Source organism: Helicoverpa armigera, chromosome 26, assembly GCF_030705265.1.
Source record: "Helicoverpa armigera isolate CAAS_96S chromosome 26, ASM3070526v1, whole genome shotgun sequence".
Classification (NCBI taxonomy): Eukaryota; Metazoa; Arthropoda; class Insecta; order Lepidoptera; family Noctuidae; genus Helicoverpa; species Helicoverpa armigera.
The window spans coordinates 368,133-394,763 of NC_087145.1; the positions used below are offsets into that span (position 1 = coordinate 368,133).

At 39.7% G+C, this 26,631-nt stretch overlaps 1 protein-coding gene and 1 long non-coding RNA gene across 2 annotated transcripts in view; one reads left to right on the top strand and one right to left on the bottom strand.

Moving 5' to 3' along the window:
* Positions 1-26,631, top strand: part of LOC110383250 (lysine-specific demethylase 5) — a 35,135-nt gene that overhangs the window by 3,212 nt on the left and 5,292 nt on the right. The window contains exons 2-27 of the mRNA XM_064041847.1: positions 555-632; positions 1,844-1,982; positions 2,732-2,898; positions 3,287-3,515; positions 4,583-4,740; positions 6,427-6,588; positions 6,950-7,066; positions 7,785-7,896; positions 8,234-8,370; positions 8,703-8,809; positions 14,582-14,734; positions 15,221-15,332; positions 15,734-15,928; positions 16,255-16,433; positions 18,172-18,343; positions 18,734-18,932; positions 20,329-20,444; positions 20,783-21,002; positions 21,334-21,536; positions 22,227-22,397; positions 23,109-23,320; positions 23,949-24,070; positions 24,527-24,672; positions 25,068-25,303; positions 25,699-25,816; positions 26,311-26,473. Of these exons, the coding sequence (XP_063897917.1) occupies positions 555-632; positions 1,844-1,982; positions 2,732-2,898; positions 3,287-3,515; positions 4,583-4,740; positions 6,427-6,588; positions 6,950-7,066; positions 7,785-7,896; positions 8,234-8,370; positions 8,703-8,809; positions 14,582-14,734; positions 15,221-15,332; positions 15,734-15,928; positions 16,255-16,433; positions 18,172-18,343; positions 18,734-18,932; positions 20,329-20,444; positions 20,783-21,002; positions 21,334-21,536; positions 22,227-22,397; positions 23,109-23,320; positions 23,949-24,070; positions 24,527-24,672; positions 25,068-25,303; positions 25,699-25,816; positions 26,311-26,473 (4,123 nt within the window). The remainder of the gene's footprint in view (positions 1-554; positions 633-1,843; positions 1,983-2,731; positions 2,899-3,286; positions 3,516-4,582; positions 4,741-6,426; positions 6,589-6,949; positions 7,067-7,784; positions 7,897-8,233; positions 8,371-8,702; positions 8,810-14,581; positions 14,735-15,220; positions 15,333-15,733; positions 15,929-16,254; positions 16,434-18,171; positions 18,344-18,733; positions 18,933-20,328; positions 20,445-20,782; positions 21,003-21,333; positions 21,537-22,226; positions 22,398-23,108; positions 23,321-23,948; positions 24,071-24,526; positions 24,673-25,067; positions 25,304-25,698; positions 25,817-26,310; positions 26,474-26,631) is intronic.
* Positions 9,151-14,514, bottom strand: LOC135118808 (uncharacterized). Its single transcript, XR_010277795.1, has 2 exons — positions 14,072-14,514; positions 9,151-13,811 (listed from the first exon to the last, which is right to left on the bottom strand). It is a non-coding gene; the product is annotated as an uncharacterized LOC135118808 (long non-coding RNA).

Below are 26,631 nucleotides of genomic sequence, written 5' to 3' on the forward strand. Positions count from 1 at the left end.
CTAAAGAATTGATTGATTGATAGTTTATGTTGTCTTTAAACTAACTATCAACTTCCTACAGAGTAACATTTATTATGAACCTCTAAGAATTGTCCCAACAATATATAAATTGCCAATTTATAAAAAGAAACTAACAATAATTTTGCAAGATAACCAAAAATAAATAAAAACAATCATCATCACATTTAAAAAATAAACAAAAACATGTTGTTACGAATTTGATAGTGGTTGCCCTAGAAACCTACTCATTAGCTTTTAAATATTTTATGTAGCTCTACAAGGATACCTTTTACACATGGTCAGTTAGGCCTAGGGTAAGCTAATAAATATATAAGCTTGTGTTATGGATGCTGACACAACTGCTGAACTACATATAGTTACATATAAAAATAAAATAAAAACTAAACTCGAGAATGGCTGGGCCAATTTGGCTTTTTTGGTTTTAAAATGTTTGTAGAGGTCCAGGGAAGGTTCAAACGATACGAAGTTCGCGGGATCAGCTAGTATTTTATAAATAGATACATATTATAAACATGTACAATGATTTGTTGCAGCATTGGCAGCCACCGTTTGCCGTGGATGTTGACCGGTTACGTTTCACACCGAGGATACAGAGACTGAATGAATTGGAGGTAAGGAGTTTACTGTTTAATTGATAGATAAATGTATTAGCAATAAAACTGCTGAAGGAACTTTTAACTCATGTAGTGTAAAGTCTTTGTATCAATAAGTAATTTTTGGCAGAGCAAAAAGGCAGCATCATCAAAACCTTATTTATAATGACTTTTCGGATATTGCATTTGTGATACTCTTAGGGGCAATTTTTATCAGCTATCAGGGTTTATTTTGATTCAAAATTTTTTATCTTGTAAATGTTTATCATTTAATGCAATTTTATCACTAATGAAAAGATATTTTAAAGGATATACTGACAGGTCGTTAGTTCATTGGTTAATGTATTTATACCAATTTTCTAGGCTAATGGTGTATTTTCTTCCTGTTTAGAAATAAATTTTTGTTTCCTCCAATGAGCCCACAACACTCCATAGTCAAACCATTTTGATTAGAAAATTTCTTTGAATTGGTTTATCAACAGGATAAACCAGATTTTATTTCTCTGTAACATGTCCTAAAAGTTTTTTTGTGTACTTTTGCCCAAAAAGTATTTGTTGGTTTTTCCCTTAGCATATCCTTATTATGATAGAAGCATAATAATCTGTAAAGTCACGTGTTCGCAGGCTTCAGTTAGCTAGCTCACTCGTAATAATTATGTAAGTGCCCTTGTAGTTGTCTAGTGGTTGAGTTAGTGCCTATAATCAACACTACTTTGAAAGGTTATTGTCATACATAGCTGCGGGATTTAATTACTGATGCTCATTTGATGCAAGACTTGTTAAATTCATATTCATAATTACTTATTATTTCTCTACGCTTTACGAGCAGGGTATAGTGATTCTTAATATTATGTATCTTTGTAACCTTTGAACACAGAATAAAGAGCTTTGACTTTGACATATAAAATGGTAGTATACAATTATGGACTCTGGTGGGCACAATAAGCAGCAAGTAGCTCTTAGAAGAGAGGTCTCATATGAGTTGGCATAGGAAAATCCAGATAATAATTTTAACAATGCTGTCTGAGTCATGTTAGAGAATTTGAAAGACTGATTTGTGTTTATCAAATAAAAGTAATACAATTTTTCCAGAATTCAATTCAAATACTTAGTTTATTTATTTCAGATGAATTTCTACAAACTGTTTGAAACTTTTTACCGCATTGTTTATTTTGTTCAGTTTGTGAACAGGTTGCAGTTGAATCATCATGTACTATTTTGTTTGTCAGGCGATAACCCGGGTGAAGCTGAACTTCCTGGACCAGATCATCAAGTTCTGGGAGCTGCAGGGCTCTGTCCTCAAGATCCCCACTGTGGAACGGAAGCCACTCGACCTTTATGCTCTACACAAGATTGTTAAAGAAGCAGGTATGTACACAATGTATTGAACACATAGAATGTCAAACTTGCTGCTCAATATTAAAGAGATTGGAAAAGCCTCCTGCAACTTCTTCCTTCTGCCCTGATGATGGTAACTTGATGTCATCATCATCATAAATGCTATTGCCTAAATTGCTTGTATAATTATTGATAATGGCATTGGAATATATGTATGTTGATTTGTAAGTTGGTTATATCTTAAAGTATTTAGGGCACATAGACATCCTATTCTTCAACTTAGCTGTTCTAGAAGAACATTAAAATTATCTAGTAATCTGCTCAAACACAGATACACACATACATATAATATTGCATGCTGAATGAGCAATTAGATTGTTCACTATGTGAGTACCTTTATGATAATTTTGGCGTTATTAAACTTAACAGGTTTTCCTTGTGTATGTTGTTCAAATCTTATTACCAGTAATTTGTCTCTGCAGAAAACTTCAGTCTCATATAAACTATTATGAATAAGTGGTCAATTTACCATGGTAAAGTCCAAAACTACTCCATTTTCATGTGGTTTTCCAATCGATTAAGTAGTTAGTAGTACCTACTAAACCTAGGCGCAACGGGGGCGGGCTTCTACTTCAGAGCAATTACAACTACTTATGACTAATTTGTAGCGCATCATTTGACATTTTACAAGTTTTATTGTAGTGAAGCTAAGAAGCTAAGAAGAATTAAACCTTATACGTAAGTCATGGAATTAATTATTGAGTACCCTTTGTCTCCAGGTGGTTTCGAAGTATGTTCAGCGGAGCGCAAGTGGTCGAAGGTGGCGCGGCGCATGGGCTTCCCCCAGGGTAAAGGCATCGGCTCCATACTCAAGAACCACTATGAGAAGATCTTATACAGATACGATGTGTTCAAGAATAATGGCGCTGTCGATAATAAGGATACTGTAAGTTTGATTGAAATACTTATGGAGTATTATAAAAAATACAGTTGTTTTTTTTTTTTTTTCGTTTTCATGAACATCTAATTCTGTTTCTGTGGTCTATAATTTGGTCCTAAGGCAAAGTTATTGGCAAATATCACCCTACATTTTTTTTTTACATTTTTATTCTTTATTGCTCACATAAATACATCACATACACATTTTGACACACTGAAAACAGATAGATTATGTACAACTGTGAGCTTTCTATCTTGAGTTGTCACTATGTGTTCACAAACTGGTCACTATTATAGGATTTCAGCTTGAAGATCTTTCATCATTCTGTCATAGAAGACTTAAAATCTTCAATTACAATAATATTCATGTCCATAATACTTATGAACTCCTACAGAAAATCGAGGTCAAAGGCGACCAAACACCAGAAAAGGCAGGTGGTGCCCGCAGTCGTTCGACTAGCAAATGCACGGCGGCCGCCACCCCGCCCCCCGCGCGCCGGTTTAAACCGGATCCCGACGGACCGACCCCCTCGGAGACCGTACCGGCGGACCGAACCCCTTTACAGCTTCAGGAAGAAGCTATGAAGACTCCTGTGAAGGAAGAGAACCCAGAAACTAGGAGAAGTGAGTATTCTTTTGAAAAAAAATATATGTATTAAATCCTTTCAATTTTTTCAAGTCAAGTCAAAAAATTGAATTTCAAATAGGCCTATAAAAGCGCTTTCGAAACTTCAAACTAGTTGCACGGTTCCAAAGAGTTGGTCTCATTGAGAAGAACCGGCAAGATACTCCATGGACTGTCTTTTTTTGTGTTTAAAGCTGGTATTCAGTAGCATTCTGAAGGGACTAATTGATGTATCTGGTGAAACACTATTTTCATTCATAATGAGTTGTTCTGCCATAAAACTACATACAGGCAAACGGGTCAAGGCTAAAAAATTATAATTAAATATGAAATGCCCATAAATAATAATTAATTTCTATATTTTTTCATAACTAATCGGATAGTCACGTGTAGTAAAGTAGTGGCGTCTTTAATTAAATAAATAAGCATTGATCAATATTAACCAAGGCTATGCTGCCTTTAATAGCCAATACAAAGTAATATCTGAAAAAGTATTACTTGTGAGTTATGGCATAATCAATCTACTATTTATTAGTAGGTACTTAAATATTGATATAACATAGTACATTCAAATACAGGCTGATGATGAGTACATTCAAAATAGATAGATATTATCTGCAACTAAACCAAACTGAGTAGGTTTTCACTTCTTTTACAGTTTTGCATTCATAATTTTCATCTTATTATGTAGACTAGCTTCTGCTAGCGATTTCATCCGCATTCCGGTTAAACCTCTTCACAAACCCATATAAAGACTTCCTCGATAAATGGACTATTTAAAGAATTTTCAAACAAGCTCTTCAGCTTAATAATATTAGTATAGAATTAGCCTCTTCAAGCTTTACCACCTTATTACAAAACGTGGTTTAAAAAAAAATCCCGCTTTTGTACCACCGTCTGGAACAAAATCAGTGGACTAAAGCTATTACTAAAGCCGTACTTCTTAAAACCACGTTTTATGATAAGGTGGCATGAGTCAGAGTTTGCTTAAATAGTGAAGTAAGATATACATAGAATGAAGATATAGACCTAGCCAAAAAGTTTACTACAAAAGCCTTTGTCACAGGTCCTCGCGAAAACAAATGGATGTCAGCTGCCGGCAGCTGCGGTGCCCGGTCCCGGGTGACGCGATCAACACGCCTGCGCGAACATCGCATGTCCAACATGACGGTGTCCGTCACGCCCGCACCGCCTTCAAGTCACGCGTTGCACCCGGATGACCCGGTAATATTATAGAGTTTAGGATTTTGTTGCAGGTTTACTGCAGTGTACGCCTGGCTGCGGGAATCTGCAAAAGTTTGTGGCCTTGAAACATCCTTATGTTTCTTGAGACCTTGCTTAAGATGAACTTTAGATGGATTTAATCAGAAAGGCTGAAGCTGTCTTGTACTACTCGCACATCATGAGGAATCTTGTAAAAAAACATCTGTGAACCAGTAAAGACTTCACTCCTAGTTTGGAAAAGTTTGAAGAGATGGTCAGACAAACTGCATCTACTACAGTTTTATGAGTCTTCAGACTTATTTCATAGATAATTTTGTAAGACATTTTGATACATACATGACAATGAAATATAAACCTACACATATTTTAAGTTTGTTCTTGTATTCAGTATTTTACTTGAAAAATTTAAAATTACCACAAGATATAACATTAGGGTACTGTTAAATGTTATTGGTAGATGGCAGAGGTAGATTTTATTCATCTATTAAATCAAGAAATAGTTTTCAAATGTGTGCACAGTGACACAAGCTTATTTCCTAAAAGCTGTTATGTATTGTGGACTCTGCGTCACACAGGAGAATTTCTTGCTAAGCTGTTGCAGAAAAATAGGTGAGTATCAGCCTATTGTACGAGGGTCACACTAAAAGTTTTTAGAACTGGCCACTTATAAACAATATAATAAAAAAATAATTCTAAAATTCGGAAATAGAACTCTTTACCAATATTACTGAGTATATATTTAATTCATTTGTCATTTGTTTTACGATTTGGCGGCAAATTGAAAATTGTCTGTGTCACGTCAACATGAATTTAACACGAGAAAATTTTCGTGCAATGATTTTTTATGACTTTCGATGTCATTTAAGTCAACAAGAAAGTTATGATAGACTACGATTGGCCTTTCACGATGAAGCCCCATCTCGTGCGACTGTTTACAACTGGTTTAATGAGTTTAAACGTGGTCGCACTAATCTCACTGATGATTTACCTGAGGGACGGCCTTCTACGGCGACGACTGAAGATAACATCTGTGTTGTGCGGCGTATGATAGAGACTGATAGAAGAGTGACCTATCAGCAGATTCGGACAAGCTTAGGCATCGTTATGAGTCAAGTGCACAAAATCCTCCACGAACATTAAGCGGTCAGGAAGCTTTGCGCCTGGTGGATACCTCATAATTTGACTGAGGCTTAAAAACTCCATAGTGTGGATTGGTGCCGTAAAATGATTAAAAGATTTAACGGAGGTGACTCAAATGCTGTGTTCGACGTACTAACACTACAATAAAACATATAATAAAACGAATAACTGGCTAATGTAACCAGTTTCTGATTTTCTAAGAACTTTCAGTTTGACCCTCGTATTATTTCCAAAACACAGGAAATCAGGCGACATACTCAGTTACAAGTCTTTATGAATTTTGATATTGGTAAAAGACTTTAAAATTATATTGATTGATGGATTGATTTTGGAGTCGGTACTTATTATCTTGACATACTCAAGCATTAACTTTAGGTAAGTACTTGTGTTTCTGTATGTATATTTTATGAAGGTAAAATTAAAACAGTGTCACAACTTTTTACTTCTTCTTTTCCAAAATGTGTTACACATACATACACTTTCCTACTGTCAGTCTAAGCCTTACTAAAGAACAACCAAAAACAAATAACGTTTTAATCGGTCCAGTTGGCGAAGTACATGTGCCACGTTTGCGGTCGCGGCGACGTAGAAGAACAGATGCTGCTCTGCGACGGATGTGACGACTCCTACCACACCTTCTGTCTGCTGCCGCCGCTCGCTGACGTGCCTAAGGGCGACTGGAGGTGCCCCGTGTGCTTGGCTGAGGAGGTGGGTGTTGCGCAAAACTGCGCTAAGTTTTGCGCAGAATTGCGCAACTTTTGCGCAAACTTATATAAATGTTGCGCTTGATGTACGTTGGTTGCTTATGTTATGTACTTTAGAGTAAGGATGTATTTATATCACTTTGTCCAGTTTCACCAGTTACTGATAAAGTCTCTGATAGTCTCTCAAGAACTTTGACAGATAAACGGTTAGGTTAGCAATATCTGGCAGAAGTTATTAGCTGTCTTTATCTAGCAGATAGCATGAACTTTGGGATAACTAACTGACACTTCAGCGGTAAACAGTGAAACCGAGCCTCAATATAATAATCATAAACTGATATTAATAACATTCTCCATTGGCACAGGTATCAAAACCGACGGAAGCGTTCGGCTTCGAGCAGGCGACGCGAGAGTATACTCTACAACAGTTCGGAGAGATGGCCGACCAGTTCAAATCTGATTACTTCAATATGCCTGTTCATGTAAGTTTCTTATTAGATGACAGTAGGAGGTTCTTGTTAAAATGTACTATCAGCCAATGATATACTGTAACCCTTTGAGCAAGTTTTCGATAAAAAATATAAGGTCGAAGTTGGGCATGATGCACTGTAAAGGCGGGTAGTTTTTGTTGGAAATAAAAGAGAGCGGAGCATAGAGCCAATAATAATAACATATTGCAAAAAAACAGAACTATTTACAGACATGGATCGACAATTCAGTTATAGAAAAAACTGCCACTACACAATGTGACACATTGTGTAGTGGTAGATTATAATATTTGTTGAGTTTCTACTCAATAGTTTTAACAGTTTCGAACGATTTTTAGACAAAATGTTATATATGACGGCGCCACCGTCGATGTTTCAACCGTCGATCTGTCAACGGTGAACCTTATATTGCGCGGCGCGCGCGCACGACTCGGGTCATTCGTTCGCCGACCGCTGCCGAGTGCACACCTCCCACAAATTCCTGATAAATAATTGTAGTGACTAATATTGTGTCAATTGGAATAAACCAAGTGATTGTGTGAAGACCTCTTTGTTTTATTAAACGATGTCGGATCCTGACGCCGACATATACATGTTGGTTATTGGTCGATAGTACATAATTAGTTTTGTGTATCAAATTAAATTTGTGGTGAGCTAAATAATAAACGCCTTTAGAAGAACTTGTTTTTTATTTTATATTTTGTGCCGCTAGATGGTGCCAACATCGACGGTGGAGAAAGAGTTTTGGCGCGTAGTATCATCTATTGATGAGGATGTCACCGTGGAGTATGGCGCCGACCTGCATTCTATGGACCATGGATCTGGTAAGTGACCAGGTGTTTTCTCATTTTGTACAGTTAAATTGACTCTTATCTTGCACTAAATACTTTCTAATACTTTATTTTCTCACCCTTATTGAAGTTGGTTTTATGAAGACTTTTCGCAATTAACTTCCGCAGCACAGGTTTGCGTATATGGGCCCATACGGGGCGCAGATATGCACTTCTAAATAGTAACTGCACCGCCACTCGCGCAGTGTTTCGAGTTGTCATAAAGTTTGGCGAGAACACCCCTGTTTATCAAACTATATTTGTCTTATTCGCCCATTGTAACGATTGTGGAAACAGTTACCATAAACTAAACTATATCCCTTTTTCCCAGGTTTCCCCACAAAGTCTCATGCTCAGCTGTACCCTGGAGAGCAGCAGTACGCGGAGTCGAGCTGGAACCTCAACAACCTGCCCGTGCTCGAGGGCTCCGTGCTCGGACACATCAACGCCGACATCTCCGGGATGAAGGTATGTCTCCAACGTAGCTGTACCCAGCTGTACCAGGGTAGCAGAAATTGGGATATAAGCGGGTTTAACATAACCTATGTGATTTTGCGATTTTCAAGAAGGTGAGGTTAGAAATTAAGGGACAACGCTGTTACCAAATAGCCTTGGAAATAACATTTTGCCACCTTTTGAAAATCCGGAAAATAATGTATTTCCAGACGCTGTATCTTACAAAGTTCACGCCTACATATGTAGGATATACAGTGTAGGAAGTTACTGCTAAATCTTAACGTCAAGTATATTTTACATATCAATTTAGGTACGTATATGCTAACTTGTCACATTATTCTCAGATCCCCTGGCTGTACGTGGGTATGTGCTTCGCGACGTTCTGCTGGCACAACGAGGACCACTGGAGCTACTCCATCAACTACCTGCACTGGGGAGAGCCCAAGACTTGGTAAGTTGCGTTGCAACTGTTTGTTTTTTGTAGGTCAGTTCATAATATGGTTCATGCAAGCAAGAACTGGCAGAACAAACTGAATGGTGAAGATAGATAGATTGAAACGATAATAAAAAATAATCACATGAGTAAACTTATGGGAAAACAACGACATTTTGCTGACGTCGCTTAGCGATAAATAGATTTCATGTACTACAGTTTGTTGTAACAAAACTTGTTCCGTTCTACGTCTTGTTTAATTGAAGTTCAATAACTACGATCTATTTATCACTATTCTTCCTATCTCTTATTTTAAGCAAAACAATGGATAAATAGGTTATTTTTTTTCAAAGTCAAAGTCAAAGTCAAAAACGTTTATTGAAAATAGGCTAGTTTCTAGCACTTTTTCACGTCAAGTAATACATAAGGACAGCACCCCCAAAACGCCCCCCTTTCACCACTTCCTAGTGTTGTGGCTGGGAAGAAGAAGTGGTGAAGAACAAACTTCCCAGCAACACAGCTGTCTATTACAATTAAATATAATTAAATTACAATTATATAATTCAACATCTTTTCAAATTATAGTCACAAAAAAATATATATAAAAAACACTTGTTGTCCACTTCAGAGCTGCCATCTGCGCGTATCTGTGAAATAATCATTAATGTTATAATAAGCCTTTTTAATCAGAATATCCTTAATTTTGATTTTAAAAGAACTGTCCGTTAGTTCTAGCAAATGAACTGGGATTCTATTATAAATGCGTATACAAAGGCCCACAAACGAACCGTGCACTTTATGCAATCGATAGTTGGATGCGGTTAATTTATGTTTATTTCTGGTGTTGAAATTGTGCACGTCACTCTTTTTACTAAATAACTCTATGTTTTGCCTTACATATATTATATTGGCATAAATATATTGAGACGCCACAGTGAGAACACCAATATCCTTAAACCTTTCCCTTAAGGAGACTCTAGTACCTAGTCGGTATATAGCACGGACAGCGCGCTTCTGTAACACGAAGACATTTTCTATGTCGGCAGCATTGCCCCACATAAGAATTCCGTAGCACATAACACTGTGGAAATAACTGAAGTACACTAAACGCGCCGTGGCTACATCGGTGAGAGCTCTTACCTTTCTGACAGCGTACGCAGCAGAGCTTAGTCTATTCGTGAGGCCAGTTATATGCTCACCCCATTGAATTTTGGAGTCTACAGTTATTCCTAGAAAAGTGGTAGCTTGGACCGTTTCAATTTCCTCATTGTTTAAAATTACACTGGGGCCGAGATTTTTTACGTTTGGCAAAGCAAATTTAATACATTTGGTTTTCTTCGCATTCAAAACCAAATTATTGGCTGTGAACCAGTGCGTTACTAATGACAGACACGAATTCACGTCATCAAAATCTACTCTATTCCTATCAACTTTAAAATTAGAGACGTGTCATCAGCAAACAATACTACATCACACAATGATTTTAAATAATATGGCAAGTCATTAATGTATACAAGAAATAAAAAAGGCCCTAGAATCGAGCCTTGCGGTACGCCCAAACGAACGGGTAGATTGGAAGATTTGACACCATTAACGTCAACACATTGCATTCTGCCGCTTAAATATGAGCTAATAACACTAAGTGCGCTATCTCTAATACCATAATACTTAAGCTTCTGGGTAAGCGTTTCATGTTGGACGCAGTCAAACGCCTTGGAAAGATCACAAAACACCCCAATTGCATTCTGCGACTTCTCCCACGCGGTATAAATGTGCTTCAGTAGAGCAACTCCGGCATCCGTTGTTGAGCGACCCTTAGTGAAACCATATTGTTCGGCATGTAAAATATTATGTAAATTGAAATGGCGCAGTAGCTGATTTAAAATAATTTTTCATAAATTTTGCTTAACGCGGGTAAAATTGAAATCGGCCTAAAGTTGCCTAGGTCATTCTTGCTCCCTGATTTAAAGAGTGGTATAACCTTACTGTATTTCATAAGTTCGGGAAAGGTACCTGAGTCAATACACTCATTAAATATACTAGCCAAATAGGGTGCAATATCGTCAATAATACAGTCTATAACTTTTACAGAGATACCCCACAAGTCACCTGTTTTTTTTGAATTTAATGACTTGAAGGTTCTAACTATATCATGAGGTGTAATATAACTAAAAGTAAATGTGGCTTCACATTGGCTAACACTACTTCGTAAAAGTTTTTCTGCGTTGGTGGTAGAGGAGTCTAAGTCGCTAGTGGTCTTTATTGGAATATTAGAAAGAAGGTATTAAATTCTCTAGCTACATCCGAATCTTTCTCATAAACTTGATTCTCATTAACGATTTTGTATCGAGTATCACGCTGTTTATTTTTTCCAGTCTCACTATTAATAATATTCCACGTAGCTTTAATTACACTATTACTGTTCTTAATTTTATTACTAAAATACATTGATTTTGCCGCATGACAGACTTTCTTAAACAATTTGGAATAATTTCTAACAAATGTAATAAAATTATCATCAAATTTATAATTTTTCATTCCATACAGCTCATACAACTTAGCTCTACTCTTGTAAATGCCGGGGGTTGCCCACTCATTGAAATTAGCCGTTTCTTTTATTACGAAAGTTTTGGTTTTAAAACTAGAATTAAATTCATATTTAATGATATCGAACAGAGCTCCGTACATTAAATTGGGATTGTCATTATCTAGTATCTCATAGTCTAGTTTTGCAATTATATTATTTTTGAAAGTATTAAAACGACTGGTTGTTAAGGGGCGACATGTTATTTCCCGTTTGATTTTATGCTGTCTATCAGGAAACCGTGCCAGTTGACCACAGTGATCGGAAGAAAGGCCATTGGTAATCAGAGTCTCCGTGGCGGTACAATTACTAAATATATTATCTAAACAGGTTGACGAGGTTGCCGTAATTCTTGTTGGTTCTAGAAATAAATTAAACAAGTTGAATGATTTAAATAAGTTAAGCAACCTTATAGTTAAGGGAGAAGATTCTAAAATATTAACATTGAAATCACCGCAAACTAAAAGTGATTTACTACTTGAACTTAGTTTAGAAAGGGAATTTTCCATTACCGATTCAAAGATGTTAAAATCCCCTGAAGGAGGCCTGTACACGCAAATTATAACAAACCGCTCCAGTTCAACACATGACAGTTCTATGTTGCGCTCCACTGATAATTTAACTATATCCGAACGTTCTTTACACTTTATATTATTAGACACAATTATAAGAGAGCCACCATGGATGGCTTCCTTTCTAACAAACGCACTTTGTACTGTGTAATTACTATTATTAAGGAATATTATTTCAGAATTTCTGTGCCAGTGCTCAGTTATGCACATTACTTGTACCATATAATGCTCAATGAATAAACTTAATTCTAGATCCTTGCCGGAAAGGCCCTGAATGTTTTGGTGTATAACATTCAGTTGATGTGGCCCACCCTTTGTCGCACCATGTAGTTTAAACTATCAGGTGTATCAATAGTTGTATTAGTAGAAGTACTAATGCTACTAAAAGAAGAGGTTACCGTAGTAGAACCCGGGTCAATTTGTATATTATTTGCTATCAATATAGCAATTTGTCTTTTATAATAAAAACTTAGATACATTGTATCATTTGTCATTACAAAATTATTTATAAATTTATTTGTATCAAAGTACATTATTCTATTATTGTAATGCCTAGTTGTATTGTACATTAATAGATTTAAATTAAATATGTACTGATTTTGTTCTTCAGTAAAATTTTTTGAATATGGTAAGGCACAGATGATAAACTTGCAATTTGTTTCATTATTTAATTTTATCATTAATTCAATACAATCTATTATATTTTGTTTTTTGACTGCTAGACTATCTCCAAATAGCATAATGGCAGTTGAAGTGGTATTAAGATTAGTCAATTTAATTCTTTCTATAATCTCATTGTAGCTGGCACCGGGTGAACAATTGTTTATTATATTACTTTTACAGTATTGAGAGACTAATTTACCAAAACCTAGACCAAATCTATCAGAAAATATTTGTGATGAGTTTTGATTTCCTGAACTATGTTTATGTGAAATGCTTGATGGTGGAATATTGCACTGAACAGTAACATGAGGTGGTGTTGTGTCACTGTTCACAGCTGACTGCATAGTACTAGGCGGTGTTAACTGTAGGTCAGCTTGTACTGTTGGTTGAGAACAAGTACAGTTGTTATATTTGTTTTTAAGAGAATCAAGACGGTCCATATTTTCACTACCTAACTGGAGCAGCTCATCGGTAGCCAGAATATGTGCCTTAATTTGATATTTGGCTGCCTCATAATTGTGTGTAATTTTGTTAACTCACGCTGCAGATCAAGCATCTCCTGTTGCAGAACCTGTGTATCTTGGTCATACATTAGCCTACTTTGTAAAAGTTGATTAGTGCACAAATTTAACTGTTGTTTTAAATTAACCTTACTTTTAAGTAAATTATTTAATTTATATGAAGATTTTTGTTTGTGACACACTCTCTTAATTTTTTGAATCAATTTGTTTATTCTAATGTATTTTTTTATTTTTTTGTGACTCATATTTAGTGAATTTGATGCAACAAGCTCATTAAAAAGGCGATGAGTGTCGTCACTTTCTTGTTGTTCTTGAATTTGCTTGAAGCATGTCAACGACTTGTGAGCATCATTTAGGCTTGTCTCCAGTTCAGTAATGCGACTCAAAGCCCTCTCATGAGCATCACTACATTCACTAAAAGAACCTACAAAAACCTGTAACCTATCCCGCTGATCCAGAATATCCATATATTGAATGTGTAACTCGGCAAGTTGAGACTTCAATCCTGAGTTTTTATTAATTATGTTCTGTATTTCTTCCTCGCTCTCATCACGTTCCCTCAACAGCTGATCACAGAGCTCCTTAGATGTTTTCAGCTCTTCCAGGGTGTCCTTCAGTTTTACCTCCATGTCTTTGACAGTAGCCTTTCGTGTCTTAATGGACATGGTGTCAGGTATTTACTGAAAGCGTGAAGTAACCAAGATCAGAAAGACAGAAAAGAATAGCAGGTTAAGTTCACTAGATGACTGATAGTTTCAAGTATGTATTCCGTAGCTTTAAGATTACACAGCAAAGAACAGCATATGATTGATAAAGAATTATGCACGAAATTGAAATGAAGAGATATTAAAAGATATATTTATTTATTCTGTACACGTGATGCTTATTAAATGTGTACCTAATTTAACTTTATTAACTGTTAAAGGAACATGTAATTTACCCGATAATATATTGATTTAATTGTTTAAGCAATCAGGAGAAAGTTATCTTTGGTTTTTACTCGCTTTTTATTTTTATTGCAATGTTAGGGTAGGTTACAAGGCTGACTTTTTGACGTAAAACTGATATGTAATGTAAATAATACAATCTGCAGTTGTGGAACTAATGCAGTAAAGTGTGACACAAATATAATAGAACGATACTTCCCGTTAAAATCCAATTAATTTGAATTGAGCGGTTGACAGCTGACCGCCTCCGTGTGATGAAGATTCTTATCAGTTATCCTTCTACAATGACGCCACAAACATTTGTACACTATATTTATGACCACTACTACTATATTAATTACTTTTAAGGGCTATTTTGCCTATTTTTCTATTTTATTTCAATTTTAAATTACACAGCTGTTTTTTGACAAGTCACCCGGCCAGTGTTGCCAGTCCATGATCAATATTCAAATCCTTGAAATTTTCAACTCAGTGCCTAATCAATACCTTATCTTCCCCCCAAGGTACGGCGTCCCCAGCTCGAAGGCGGAACAGTTCGAGGCTGCGATGAAGGCGGAGGCGCCGGAGCTGTTCCAGCTGCAGCCGGACCTGCTGCATCAGCTCGTCACCATCATGAACCCTAACGTGCTCATGAAGGCTGGAGTGCCTGTCTATAGGTAAGTGTGGAGTACCAGCTCGAAGGCGGAACAGTTCGAGGCTGCGATGAAGGCGGAGGCGCCGGAGCTGTTCCAGCTGCAGCCGGACCTGCTGCATCAGCTCGTCACCATCATGAACCCTAACGTGCTCATGAAGGCTGGAGTGCCTGTCTATAGGTAAGGAAGGTTCTAAAGGTGGTGAAAATTACAGTGTAGTCGGCAATGTATGTCGGCAAAAAGGTAAAAACAACCAAACAAAGTATGCGGAAACAGGGCCAATGTTAAAGTTCACCGAACTAGCTTTTACACGCCTTTTCACCAGCTTCCCGAGAAAGTTACTTTCTGCTCAAAAATATAAAGTGAAAGTTTCATCGTTCTTTCAGCCACTTATAGCGTTATTAAGAATCAAAGACCTATGACATATAAACGTACATTTATGTCTTTTAAGTATCATTCTACATATACAGATACAGGACGTATCTAATTAACTATATTTTCCGTGTTCAGAATGGACCAACACGCGGGCGAGTTCGTGATCACGTTCCCGCGCGCCTACCACGCCGGCTTCAACCAGGGATACAACTTCGCTGAGGCGGTTAACTTTACACCTGCTGATTGGGTAAGGATAACTTATTTATCGTTGTAAATTATCAGCTTATTAATGGGAATTTATAGCGTCCACAAATTCTGATATGTTGCAGAAAATATGATAATCTGTCTACAATATACGTTCAGTTATAGTGAAGGTTTTTAGTGATACCGCTATTTATGTAACTGTATTTATCCAATAATAAATATGTATATGTAAAATAGTTATGTTTTATAGTGTACAATTGTTTCATATATTTTGACTAAAATAATGGTGTTTCCTCTACTCTCATTAAACTCTCATTACACACTTGTGCTAGCATAGTCTTTGTACACTAAACACCGACGTTTGTGCTATGTCTTTGCTTATCGTTGCTAAGACCGACAAAATATTTCCACATACTTTATTACAACGTATAATTCTTCTTTTAGCTTAAAATGGGCCGCGAATGCATCGCCCACTACTCCACCCTGCGCCGCAACTGCGTGTTCTCGCACGATGAGCTGGTCTGCAAGATGGCGCTGACTGCCGATACCCTCAGCCTGACGGTGGCTTTAGCTGCTTATAGAGATATGAGGACTATGCTGCATGATGAGAGAAAGCTGAGGAAGGGGCTGCTGGATTGGGTGAGTACGGCAGATTTAGACATGCACGTATAGCTATCCTATCAAGTGTTATATTGACGTAATTATGCAGCCTCTGTTGGTGGCACAAGGAAAGAGACAAATGAATAAACATTGCAACTATTTTGTACATAGAATCTACGTGCCGCGTTACGCGACTAGTGGACACACTATGTCCGCGCGGACAACGAAAACATTGCGACAAACACGACCAAATCGCGTGCGCGGGCTGGCAGCAGCAACGGGCTCTTATGTTTTCTGTGAACTTTGTTACGTCGGGCTCTAGTCTAATGCTATTTAATCTAATCAAACATTTCATTCTCCACCAGGGTGTAACGGAAGCAGAACGCGAAGCCTTCGAGCTGCTGCCGGACGACGAGCGGCAGTGCCAGCTGTGCAAGACGACGTGCTTCCTGTCGTGCGTGACGTGCTCGTGCACGCCGCACGTGGCGTGTCTGCGCCACTACACGCAGCTCTGCGACTGTGTGCCGCACAAGCACAAGCTCAGGTCAGTGTGTATAGCGCTGCCGGACGACGAGCGGCAGTGCCAGCTGTGCAAGACGACGTGCTTCCTGTCGTGCGTGACGTGCTCGTGCACGCCGCACGTGGCGTGTCTGCGCCACTACACGCAGCTCTGCGACTGTGTGCCGCACAAGCACAAGCTCAGGTCAGTGTGTACATAGCGCTGCCGGACGACGAGCGGCAGTGCCAGCTGTGCAAGACGACGTGCTTCCTGTCGTGCGTGACGTGCTCGTGCACGCCGCACGTGGCGTGTCTGCGCCACTACACGCAGCTCTGCGACTGTGTGCCGCACAAGCACAAGCTCAGGTCAGTGTGTACATAGCGCTGCCGGACGACGAGCGGCAGTGCCAGCTGTGCAAGACGACGTGCTTCCTGTCGTGCGTGACGTGCTCGTGCACGCCGCACGTGGCGTGTCTGCGCCACTACACGCAGCTCTGCGACTGTGTGCCGCACAAGCACAAGCTCAGGTCAGTGTACATAGCGCTGCCGGACGACGAGCGGCAGTGCCAGCTGTGCAAGACGACGTGCTTCCTGTCGTGCGTGACGTGCTCGTGCACGCCGCACGTGGCGTGTCTGCGCCACTACGCAGCTCTGCGACTGTGTGCCGCACAAGCACAAGCTCAGGTCAGTGTGTACATAGCGCTGCCGGACGACGAGCGGCAGTGCCAGCTGTGCAAGACGACGTGCTTCCTGTCGTGCGTGACGTGCTCGTGCACGCCGCACGTGGCGTGTCTGCGCCACTACACGCAGCTCTGCGACTGTGTGCCGCACAAGCACAAGCTCAGGTCAGTGTGTACATAGCGCTGCCGGACGACGAGCGGCAGTGCCAGCTGTGCAAGACGACGTGCTTCCTGTCGTGCGTGACGTGCTCGTGCACGCCGCACGTGGCGTGTCTGCGCCACTACACGCAGCTCTGCGACTGTGTGCCGCACAAGCACAAGCTCAGGTCAGTGTGTACATAGCGCTGCCGGACGACGAGCGGCAGTGCCAGCTGTGCAAGACGACGTGCTTCCTGTCGTGCGTGACGTGCTCGTGCACGCCGCACGTGGCGTGTCTGCGCCACTACACGCAGCTCTGCGACTGTGTGCCGCACAAACACAAGCTCAGGTATATGGGAAATTGTGTTATTAGAAACACTTATGTTCGACAGGTTCGCAAGCTTTAAGAGAATGTAAAAATCGTACAAACTACGACTCAGTGCTACTTTGTCAATCTTCGCGAGTCATGTTGACATACACCGAGAGTAAAAAATTATAATAATAGGATCAAAGGCCGATTTCGGCAACAGCTGTTGATCTCATAAAAGGAGATCAGGACATTTGTAGTGCACAAGCATTTGCGCAGGTACAGATGCATATAGGGATATTTCATAACTCGCAAAGCCTGATGGAACGGAAATCCGACACGATCGGAGTGTGTATATTAGAGATTATCTTTACAGGGTGATTCTTAGGTATGAAGAAAGTTCTTAGGGGGAATCGTCGAGTACTCCACGGTACAGACATGGGAAATGTTGCGAGTCATAAAGATAACGCAAAATATCTATAAGAATACAATATTGTCAAGAATAATAATTCTCAACAATCGCCGTTTTTACTTTTTGACATAACAATGTCGCCCTCTGAAAAGAAGCTCATTGATATCAATAAAATACAAGTATCATTTTGAATTTTCCCATGTGCCTATCTCTCTCCCTTATACTAACCAACATATTCCCCATTCAGATACCGCTACACCCTCGACGAGCTGCCTGCCATGCTGGAGAAGCTGAAGAAGAAGTCTGAGCAGTTCCGCGAGTGGGCGGAGGCGGTGCAGAACGCTCTCGACCCTGACACGCCCAAGACCTGCGACCTGGACGGGCTGAGGGCCCATCTTAAGAGGGCTCATGATCTCAAGGTAACAACGGAGTCTTGGTATTTTTAAACTAACTTCCAAAAATGGTGTTTGTAAATTCAACTGTTTGTTTTTTATTCATATTGTTTTCTACTGTAAATAAAAGATACTTTTAGTTTTTTTTTGTGTGTCTAAAAGAATATTTTAATTCCGTAGAATCAAAAGGTGTATTTGAAAATCAGCTGTTATTCTACCGCAAAATTTAACGGGGATCGATGTTATGCCTATGTAAGCTTTGACTCGCTTTAAGTCTAGAAGTCGTATTTCGACTTCTAGACTTCTTAAAGTAACATGCAATATTTATAAGTAAATAGAATAAAAAGTAGTCTTCTTTCTATCAATTGAAAGTATTTGTCAGTTCTAACTAGCATTATTTCCATCTTCCACCAACAGATGCACAAAACAGAGCTAGTCCGAGCTCTAGAGACAGCCATCGAGGACGCGGAGAAGTGCGCGTCAGTGATCGCGCAGCTGGACCTCAACAAGATGCGCACGCGCACGCGCCAGCACGACCCCAAGTACCGCCTCACCATACACGAGCTCACGCTGTTTGCCGCAGAGATAGACGGCCTGGCCTGTGTGCTGCCTGAAGGTAACAGTTTTATTTATTTATTTGATTTACACGACTTTAAAAGTCACTTACATAAATCAGAGTAGGTAAGTAAATTTCTTACAAAGGAAACTTAAAAATATGTAGAGAAAAAAAATATAAACAACATAAAACTTTACAATGATTAAGTAACAATTAGGTAAATATTATTTAAATCAGAGTTATTGCTCTTAGAATCCCTCACTATAGGCTGAATCATCCTCCGAGCCTTTTAACCATGTTGGGTACGCCTTCCAGTCTAACCGGATTCAGCTGAGTACCAGTGCTTTACAAAGAGCGACTGCCTATCTGACCTCCTCAACCCAGTTACCCGGGAAACCCAATACCCCTTGGTAGACTGGTGTCAGACTTACTGGCTTCTGACTACCCGTAACGACTGCCAAGGATGTGCCAAATATACAATGTGTCCCGGGGATAAGTGACCGCCCGAAATTTTTTGAATATTTGTACAAAATGAAGGATAATTTCCCTTATATTTGGGACTTACCGCCTTTGGTTTTTTTTTAATGATTTTTAGTAAATACTGTGACGTGCTGCAGTTTTTTTAAGATATTTCCTAAGTTTTTACATCTTTTTAAATTCTTTTTTCTTTATGGACTAGCCGACATCATAGTTTATCAATTAAAATTATCAAACATAACAAAAATGTAATAAAACATTTATTAGAAAAAAAAGAAAATAAAAATTCAAAGAAAATAACGCCTTTTTTTCAGGTTTTTCAAAATAAGTCCAATAAATGCCCCCTTAATATCACTTTCTTTTAATTTATTAATAAACTACATGATATTTCCTACAAAAGCTCACAGCAATGTTTGCTGCTATTTCAAACAAATGCAAAAATACAGTCAGTTGAAATTTGAAAAAAAAGAGCAAAACCTGTTATTAACAGGCCTGACAATAAAATTTTTTTAATGATTTTTTTCAAAAATATAAATGAAATTATCCTTAATTTTGTACAAATATTCAAAAAATTTCGGGCGGTCACTTATCCCCGGGACACATTGTATAGGCTGAATATCAATCAGCACATTTTGAAGGTAACTTTTACAAAAGACAGCCCCCAAAACGCCCGCCCTTCACCACTTATGTGTTTTTGCTGGGAAGAAGAAGTGGAGGAACAATACGCCCGCCCTTCACCACTTATGTGTTTTTGCTGGGAAGAAGAAGTGGAGGAACAATCTGCCCAGCAACACAATTTATTCTGTCTGTATAAAACAAATTTAGTTCTCATAAAACTAAATGAAACTGAATTCCTCACACAATTCCGCTTATGTCTCATGTAGCAAAATATTGTTTCCAAAAGTCTCTTCTGAAAATACAGTCTTGTACACTAAGTATAAGTACAATGTTTGATTACTTTTATTTTGACTTTCGACAGGATCAGCAGTAAAAGAAGTGTTACGACAAACATCGGAGTTCGAGACTCGAGCCACGGAACTACTGAACAAAGATTTAGACAAGACAGATCAAACTTACGTCAGAGAACTAGAAGAGGTACGTTATACCTATATCTTGTTCGTATGTCTATAGTCTTATCATGATTGCTCTTTCATTTCATGATGTTTTAGAAAATCTCTACTTTCACTAAAACTGTTTCAGTTTGATTTCAAAGATGGACACCTTTTCTCCACAAATTAACTTTTAAAGAAACCAATTTTGTTATAAAGGGGAAAGAAAAAATATTTATTTACACAATCAATGTAAATGGATGGTAGTGCCAAATAAGTATAGTTTAGCATTACCTATGTCCAAACAGATAGTGTCCGACGTTTAATATGTCTCACCATTACCCACAATTTTATTTTACTTTGACCAAATATCTCTCTCCACAGACATCAGAACTCGGCTCCCGTCTCTGCATAGTCCTCCCCGCGCTTCCCGCCCTACAGGCCAGACTCGCCCAGGTTCGGTTCCTGGAGGAAGTCCGCACCTACCGGGAGGACTGCTCCACTCTCACGAGGGACGTTATACAGCGTCTACTGAACGATGCGGACAATGTTGTGCCTCATCATAGGGTGGAAATGGAGAGGTCGCTGTTGTATAAGTTGAAAGGTATGTATTATTGTTTGTTTTACAGAAGTGTTGTTTGGTTAGGAACAGTGAAACAATGATCCGACCGCAAAAGATATGGTGACCTGTTGGCAGCACTTGATCTGCAAAAAATCTTGACCAATATTATTTATTTATTTATCTATATCTTTAGAGACCCATGTTCAATACAGCATTTGTTATCCGTTTTTCTTTTAATAAAGGTTAATGTTGAAAATTTAATGTGAAAATTCATAGTCAGCCAGTTGTTTACGTACGTGAACGTCTACATAATTAATGGTCTAATTATTTCATTACATTTCATGTTTCTTATTCTTTACATTTTATCTTCCAGCACAAGTCGAAGAATGGGAAACCCGAGCTCGTGCAGTTCTAATCGACACCTCAAAACACCCTCAACCGGATGAAGAACCCCAGTACACGACGCTGTCGGAGCTGGACGCGCTGCTGGCCGACGGCGAGGAGATCGAGGCCGCTCTGCCGTCCTACCACGCGCTGCAGACTGCCGTCTCGCATGCCAGGGACTGGCTCAACAAGGTAGGCTTGTGCAGCAGAACATGTCCAACCGGACCAGGAACCCCAGTACACGACGCTGTCGGAGCTGGACGCGCTGCTGGCCGACGGCGAGGAGATCGAGGCCGCTCTGCCGTCCTACCACGCGCTGCAGACTGCCGTCTCGCATGCCAGGGACTGGCTCAACAAGGTAGGCTTGTGCAGCAGAACATGTCCAACCGGACCAGGAACCCCAGTACACGACGCTGTCGGAGCTGGACGCGCTGCTGGCCGACGGCGAGGAGATCGAGGCCGCTCTGCCGTCCTACCACGCGCTGCAGACTGCCGTCTCGCATGCCAGGGACTGGCTCAACAAGGTAGGCTTGTGCAGCAGAACATGTCCAACCGGACCAGGAACCCCACTACACGATATACGTTCTTGGATACTCCAGTGGTCCAGCACTGATTATGTAACTACATACGGCCACACGTCTCCATTACAAGCCTCTGAAACAGCTCCATACTGTGACTAGAGCAAGCAATCAATATTCGTAGAGTAAATTCTATTTTTCGTCATTATTATATCAGCCAATTGCCGTCTCCTGTTGAACCTGGGCCTTTCCCAATGAACCCAAACCATCCCGGTAATTAGCACCTTTTTCAAAACCTCGGTGTACTATGCAGCATTACATCCTTCACAACTAACTACTAAGTTTTTTCTTCACTATGTTTCAGGTGGAAGAAATGCAATCGAAAGAGCTGTATCCGTACATGCACAGTGTGGAGAGCATCGTGAAGAAGGGCCAGCAGATCCCGCTGCAGCTGTACGAGAAGCACCAGCTGCAGCAGGCGCTGCACTCGGCGCGGGACTGGCAGCGCGGGGCCGCTGACATGTTCCTCAAACAGGTAATGTTACACTATAGGATACAAGAATATGATGTTAAATGAGTAAGTTTGAAATGTTTCTAAAACACGGCTGAGTTAACAGAGGAGACAGAGCTTTCTAATAGGTATATATAGGAAAACTGACAACTTGTCATGATACCGAAAAGCAATAAAAAAATACCTTTTTGGATCCTGTATCTAACAATGTAGTACAGCTGCTGTCATTGAACATCCTTGGCAGTCGTTATGGGTAGTCAGAAGCCAGTAAGTCTGACACCAGTCTAACCTAGGGGTATCAGGTTACCCGGGTAACTGGGTTGAGGAGGTCAGATAGGTAGTCGCTTCTTGTAAAGCACTGGTACTCATCTGAATCCGGTTAGACTGGAAGCCGACCCCAACATGATTGGGAAAAGGCTCGGAGGATGATCTAACAATGTAGTACAGGGAGAGGGAGAGATACACGGATACGGGATACACGGACACTATACGGGAAGTATAGTGTACTCTCTCATCTCAATTAAATGAGGTTTTTAAAATGGCCAACACATTTATTTACAAGCCAGTAGCCAGGATTATGTGTAACAATACTAATAAATATGAAAATCGATTAAAAATCATTGTAGTTTTCTTAGTGAAGGAAAAATGATTTATCATTTACCATAAGTACATACGTGTGAAACTATTCAACAACAATCCCTGTATACCAAATAACACATTATCCTCTGTCCACAGAACTGGCAGTACACACTACTAGAAGCCCTATCGCCGCGAGTGGAGGCTGGCGGCGCGGAGGGCGGGCGGCGGCGGGCGCGGGCGGGCGAGGCGTCGTCGCTGGAGGCGGGGCTGTTCCTGCGCCACTTCAGCGAGGACTCCACGCCCACCGACATCGTGCAGGCCTTCAAGCACGCCGAGCAGCAGGAGCTGCATGCTATTAAGGAGCTCAGGTCAGCAAACAAATCAAACAATAATAATAATTATCATGTTCTCACATTTCACATTATTCCCAATTAGCACTATAAACAATAGGCGTTAGGATGCTCGTAGACATAACGTTGAAAATTTACTCAGTTTTGATTATGACGCTTCTTTTGGGACTCTGTTTCTTGTTGTATTATTGAATGATGTTTGTATTCTTCCTTCCTTGCAATGTACAACCTTACTTTTGTGAAATAATACATAATATGCTCGGCAGATGATGACTTTTGTAATATTTTATTTTATCATATCAGCCGAATCATTACAAATTCTATACTCAATACCATATGAGTACCGTAATATTTACAGTTGTTGGTATACAGGCAATTTATGTCATAGTTACGGACCCTGTCGAGCACAGCATATACAATAGTAGGATATACAATAGTAGGGACAACATAACACTGTCTACTCGCCAGTGCTTATTACATCACCAATCAACGCCATATTGAAATATTTGTCTCAAAAGTACAATATAGCGTCGTATTCATGCCGTTATAAGTACTCTACTGGCCAGAATACTGAGTCATATTGACGAATACACATGTTATCATATAAGCCATAGTTCCAATATAAATATGATTTTGTTGTGTGCAGAGCCCGCAACTTGCGCAAGGAGGTGCGGGCGCCGGTGTCTGCGGGCGTGACGTTCTGCACGTGCCAGAAGCGCCAGTACGGCGTCATGACGCAGTGCGAGCTCTGCAAGGACTGGTTCCATGGTAAGCTACACCTACACTATACTGTACCGAGTATATTAACGGCTACGGCGGCTATTCTCATGTAAGGTTATTAGCCAACTGCGCTGGACATATTACAGCGCACAAGCATTTGCTTGGACACAAGTGCAATCACTATTCCTTCACTCTCATAGTACGATGGGACGACAATCCGACATGACCGAAGAGAGATCAGGCGCAGGACCAACATTTACGTGCTCTCCGATGCACGTGTGTATCAATCACCTTCTTTCAGGCTCCGGGCTGCTTTGTGAAAGCTTATACAACCCACAAAGCGATCTCGTGCCCAACAGCCGCGCTTGCAACAGCTAGACAAACAAAGTAACTTATTATGCCAATCTTATCTTGAAATAATGTTAGCCTGTCAGTTGAATGTTCATGTCGAACTTGCCTCTAATTTTACATGAAACTCATTGTATTGTACTATATTTGTTACAGCATCCTGTATAGCAGCATCTAAAGAAGATCGCGAGGAATCCCCGGAGAGGATAGAAGTTCCCTTCCCCAACACCGAACCCAAGTTCCTATGTTCCGACTGCATGCGGACCAAACGACCCAGGCTTGATCGTATACTCGCATTACTGGTAAGTTATTACTTTTTACATTTTGTACTTTTTGGCAATAATAGTTTATTTCTTTTATTATCTTTTAACATGCTTACGACTCGATTGCCAGTTTTTTTTTTAATTATAACTAAAAATATTGTATTAGCGTGAAGAAGTAATTACATACTTCTATAGCCTATTCTTATTATCCAAAAATTATCTTTTTTCCGATTTTACAATTAGGTTTAAAGATAGTATGTATATTTAATAAACAGTCTTCCCAACTGGAAAGTCTATTGGATTCTAATTACATTCCAACTACATACTAATTACAGTAAAATCTGTTTATTATGACTCCGCCTATATTGACCGTGAATATGGTCATAATACTGCTACTGTACATTAAAAAATACAATTTGAAATTGTTGTTTTAGGTATGGCTACAAAAGTTACCAGTCCGTCTAGCGGAGGGCGAAGCCTTACAGTGCGTGACGGAGCGCGCCATGGCGTGGCAGGACTCCGCCCGCGCATTGCTAGCCAGCCCGCTGCTCGCCTCGCTGCCCGCGCTGCCCGCACTCTCCTGCAGTCGGGAGAAGGCCGACAAGCTTAACGCTGAGCTCAAGAAGGCTACCGGAAGAGCACATGATTCACATAATGCACAAAATGCCAGGTTTGTTCTTGTATTTATTAGGTTATTATTTTATTTTTGTAATCAATAGATTTTGTTTTTGAGGTAAAAAGGCTGATTTTGAATAAAAAGAACATAGCAAATATTAATTTTTAAATTAATGTTTTAAAGTTCTTCTAACCTTTAAATAGGCATGTGTTGCTGGAGGCTGGAGAGTTTGTTGCACCACTTCTTCCCAGCAAAGGCACAGAAAAAGTGGTAATAGTGAATGTTTGCGGGGCTGTCTTTTGTTAATTTTTACAGTCCTTAAAGTAATGTTTGAATAATTAATTGTTGATTTTTTCATGTACCCGAAACGAAGCAGTTCTTTATTTTCATACAGCAACTATTTCTTTATTTATATGTTTATTATTAATATATGTATTTGTAACTTTCAGATCATCAGCGAGTGTGGAGCACGCGTACAGTGCGACGCCGCGCTCACCGGGCGCGAGAGTCGCTCCCGGACTACTGCAGAAATTAGAAGATCTTATGCTGGAGGGAGATTTGTTAGAGGTATAATTCTTATATTTTTATTTATATTGTGGTTGTAGTGGCAAGATGTAGTGAAGGAGTGGTATTCGCCGATACGTGGTTCGTAAACGTTTCTTATAATTTACATAGTTAAGCAAAATTGAAGCATGTTTCGTAAACGAAGGCGATATGAGTTTACGTTATTATCATTTTTCAATTTGTATACCTCCAGGCGAGACATTTGTTGTGTGTCGTGGATTATGTCTCACAATATCGAGATCCACCTTAATGTATCCTTGAAATTGCAACCCTTATGCGCAGACAACCATTATCTGTAGATTTGCGTTGCGTGTACATATCTCTCTGATTGCTATAAAATGGTTATAATTTTTATTAATATTGTTTTATTTACTTAACGATATTATTTTGCAAAACCGTATGCGATGATATAGGTATTTCTGTACCGATAGCCAACTTTTTTTTGGTATAGGTACGGCATGAAATAGTGCAAGATATAAACCGTATATTACCTACAGGTACGTCTAGAAGAGCAAGCATCAGTCTGGGGCGCCGTCCTAGCCTGCAGGGGTGCGGAGGGGCGGCGCGCGGCGCGGCACGACGCGGGGCGGCGCAAGCGACACCAGCGCGCGCCCAGGCACCATCACCAGCTCAAGAGGACCAGGACTAGGCATCATCATGGTTAGTTGACTTGTTATGGAGTGTTGTTGTAGTATAATATTTTAAACCTAACATACTGATAATTGTGTTGGTTGGGTAATTTATAGCGCAACTTTTTCTTCCCAGCAAAAAAGAACAGGTGTTTTGGATGCTATTTTTTGTTTGATGTTGAAACAGTG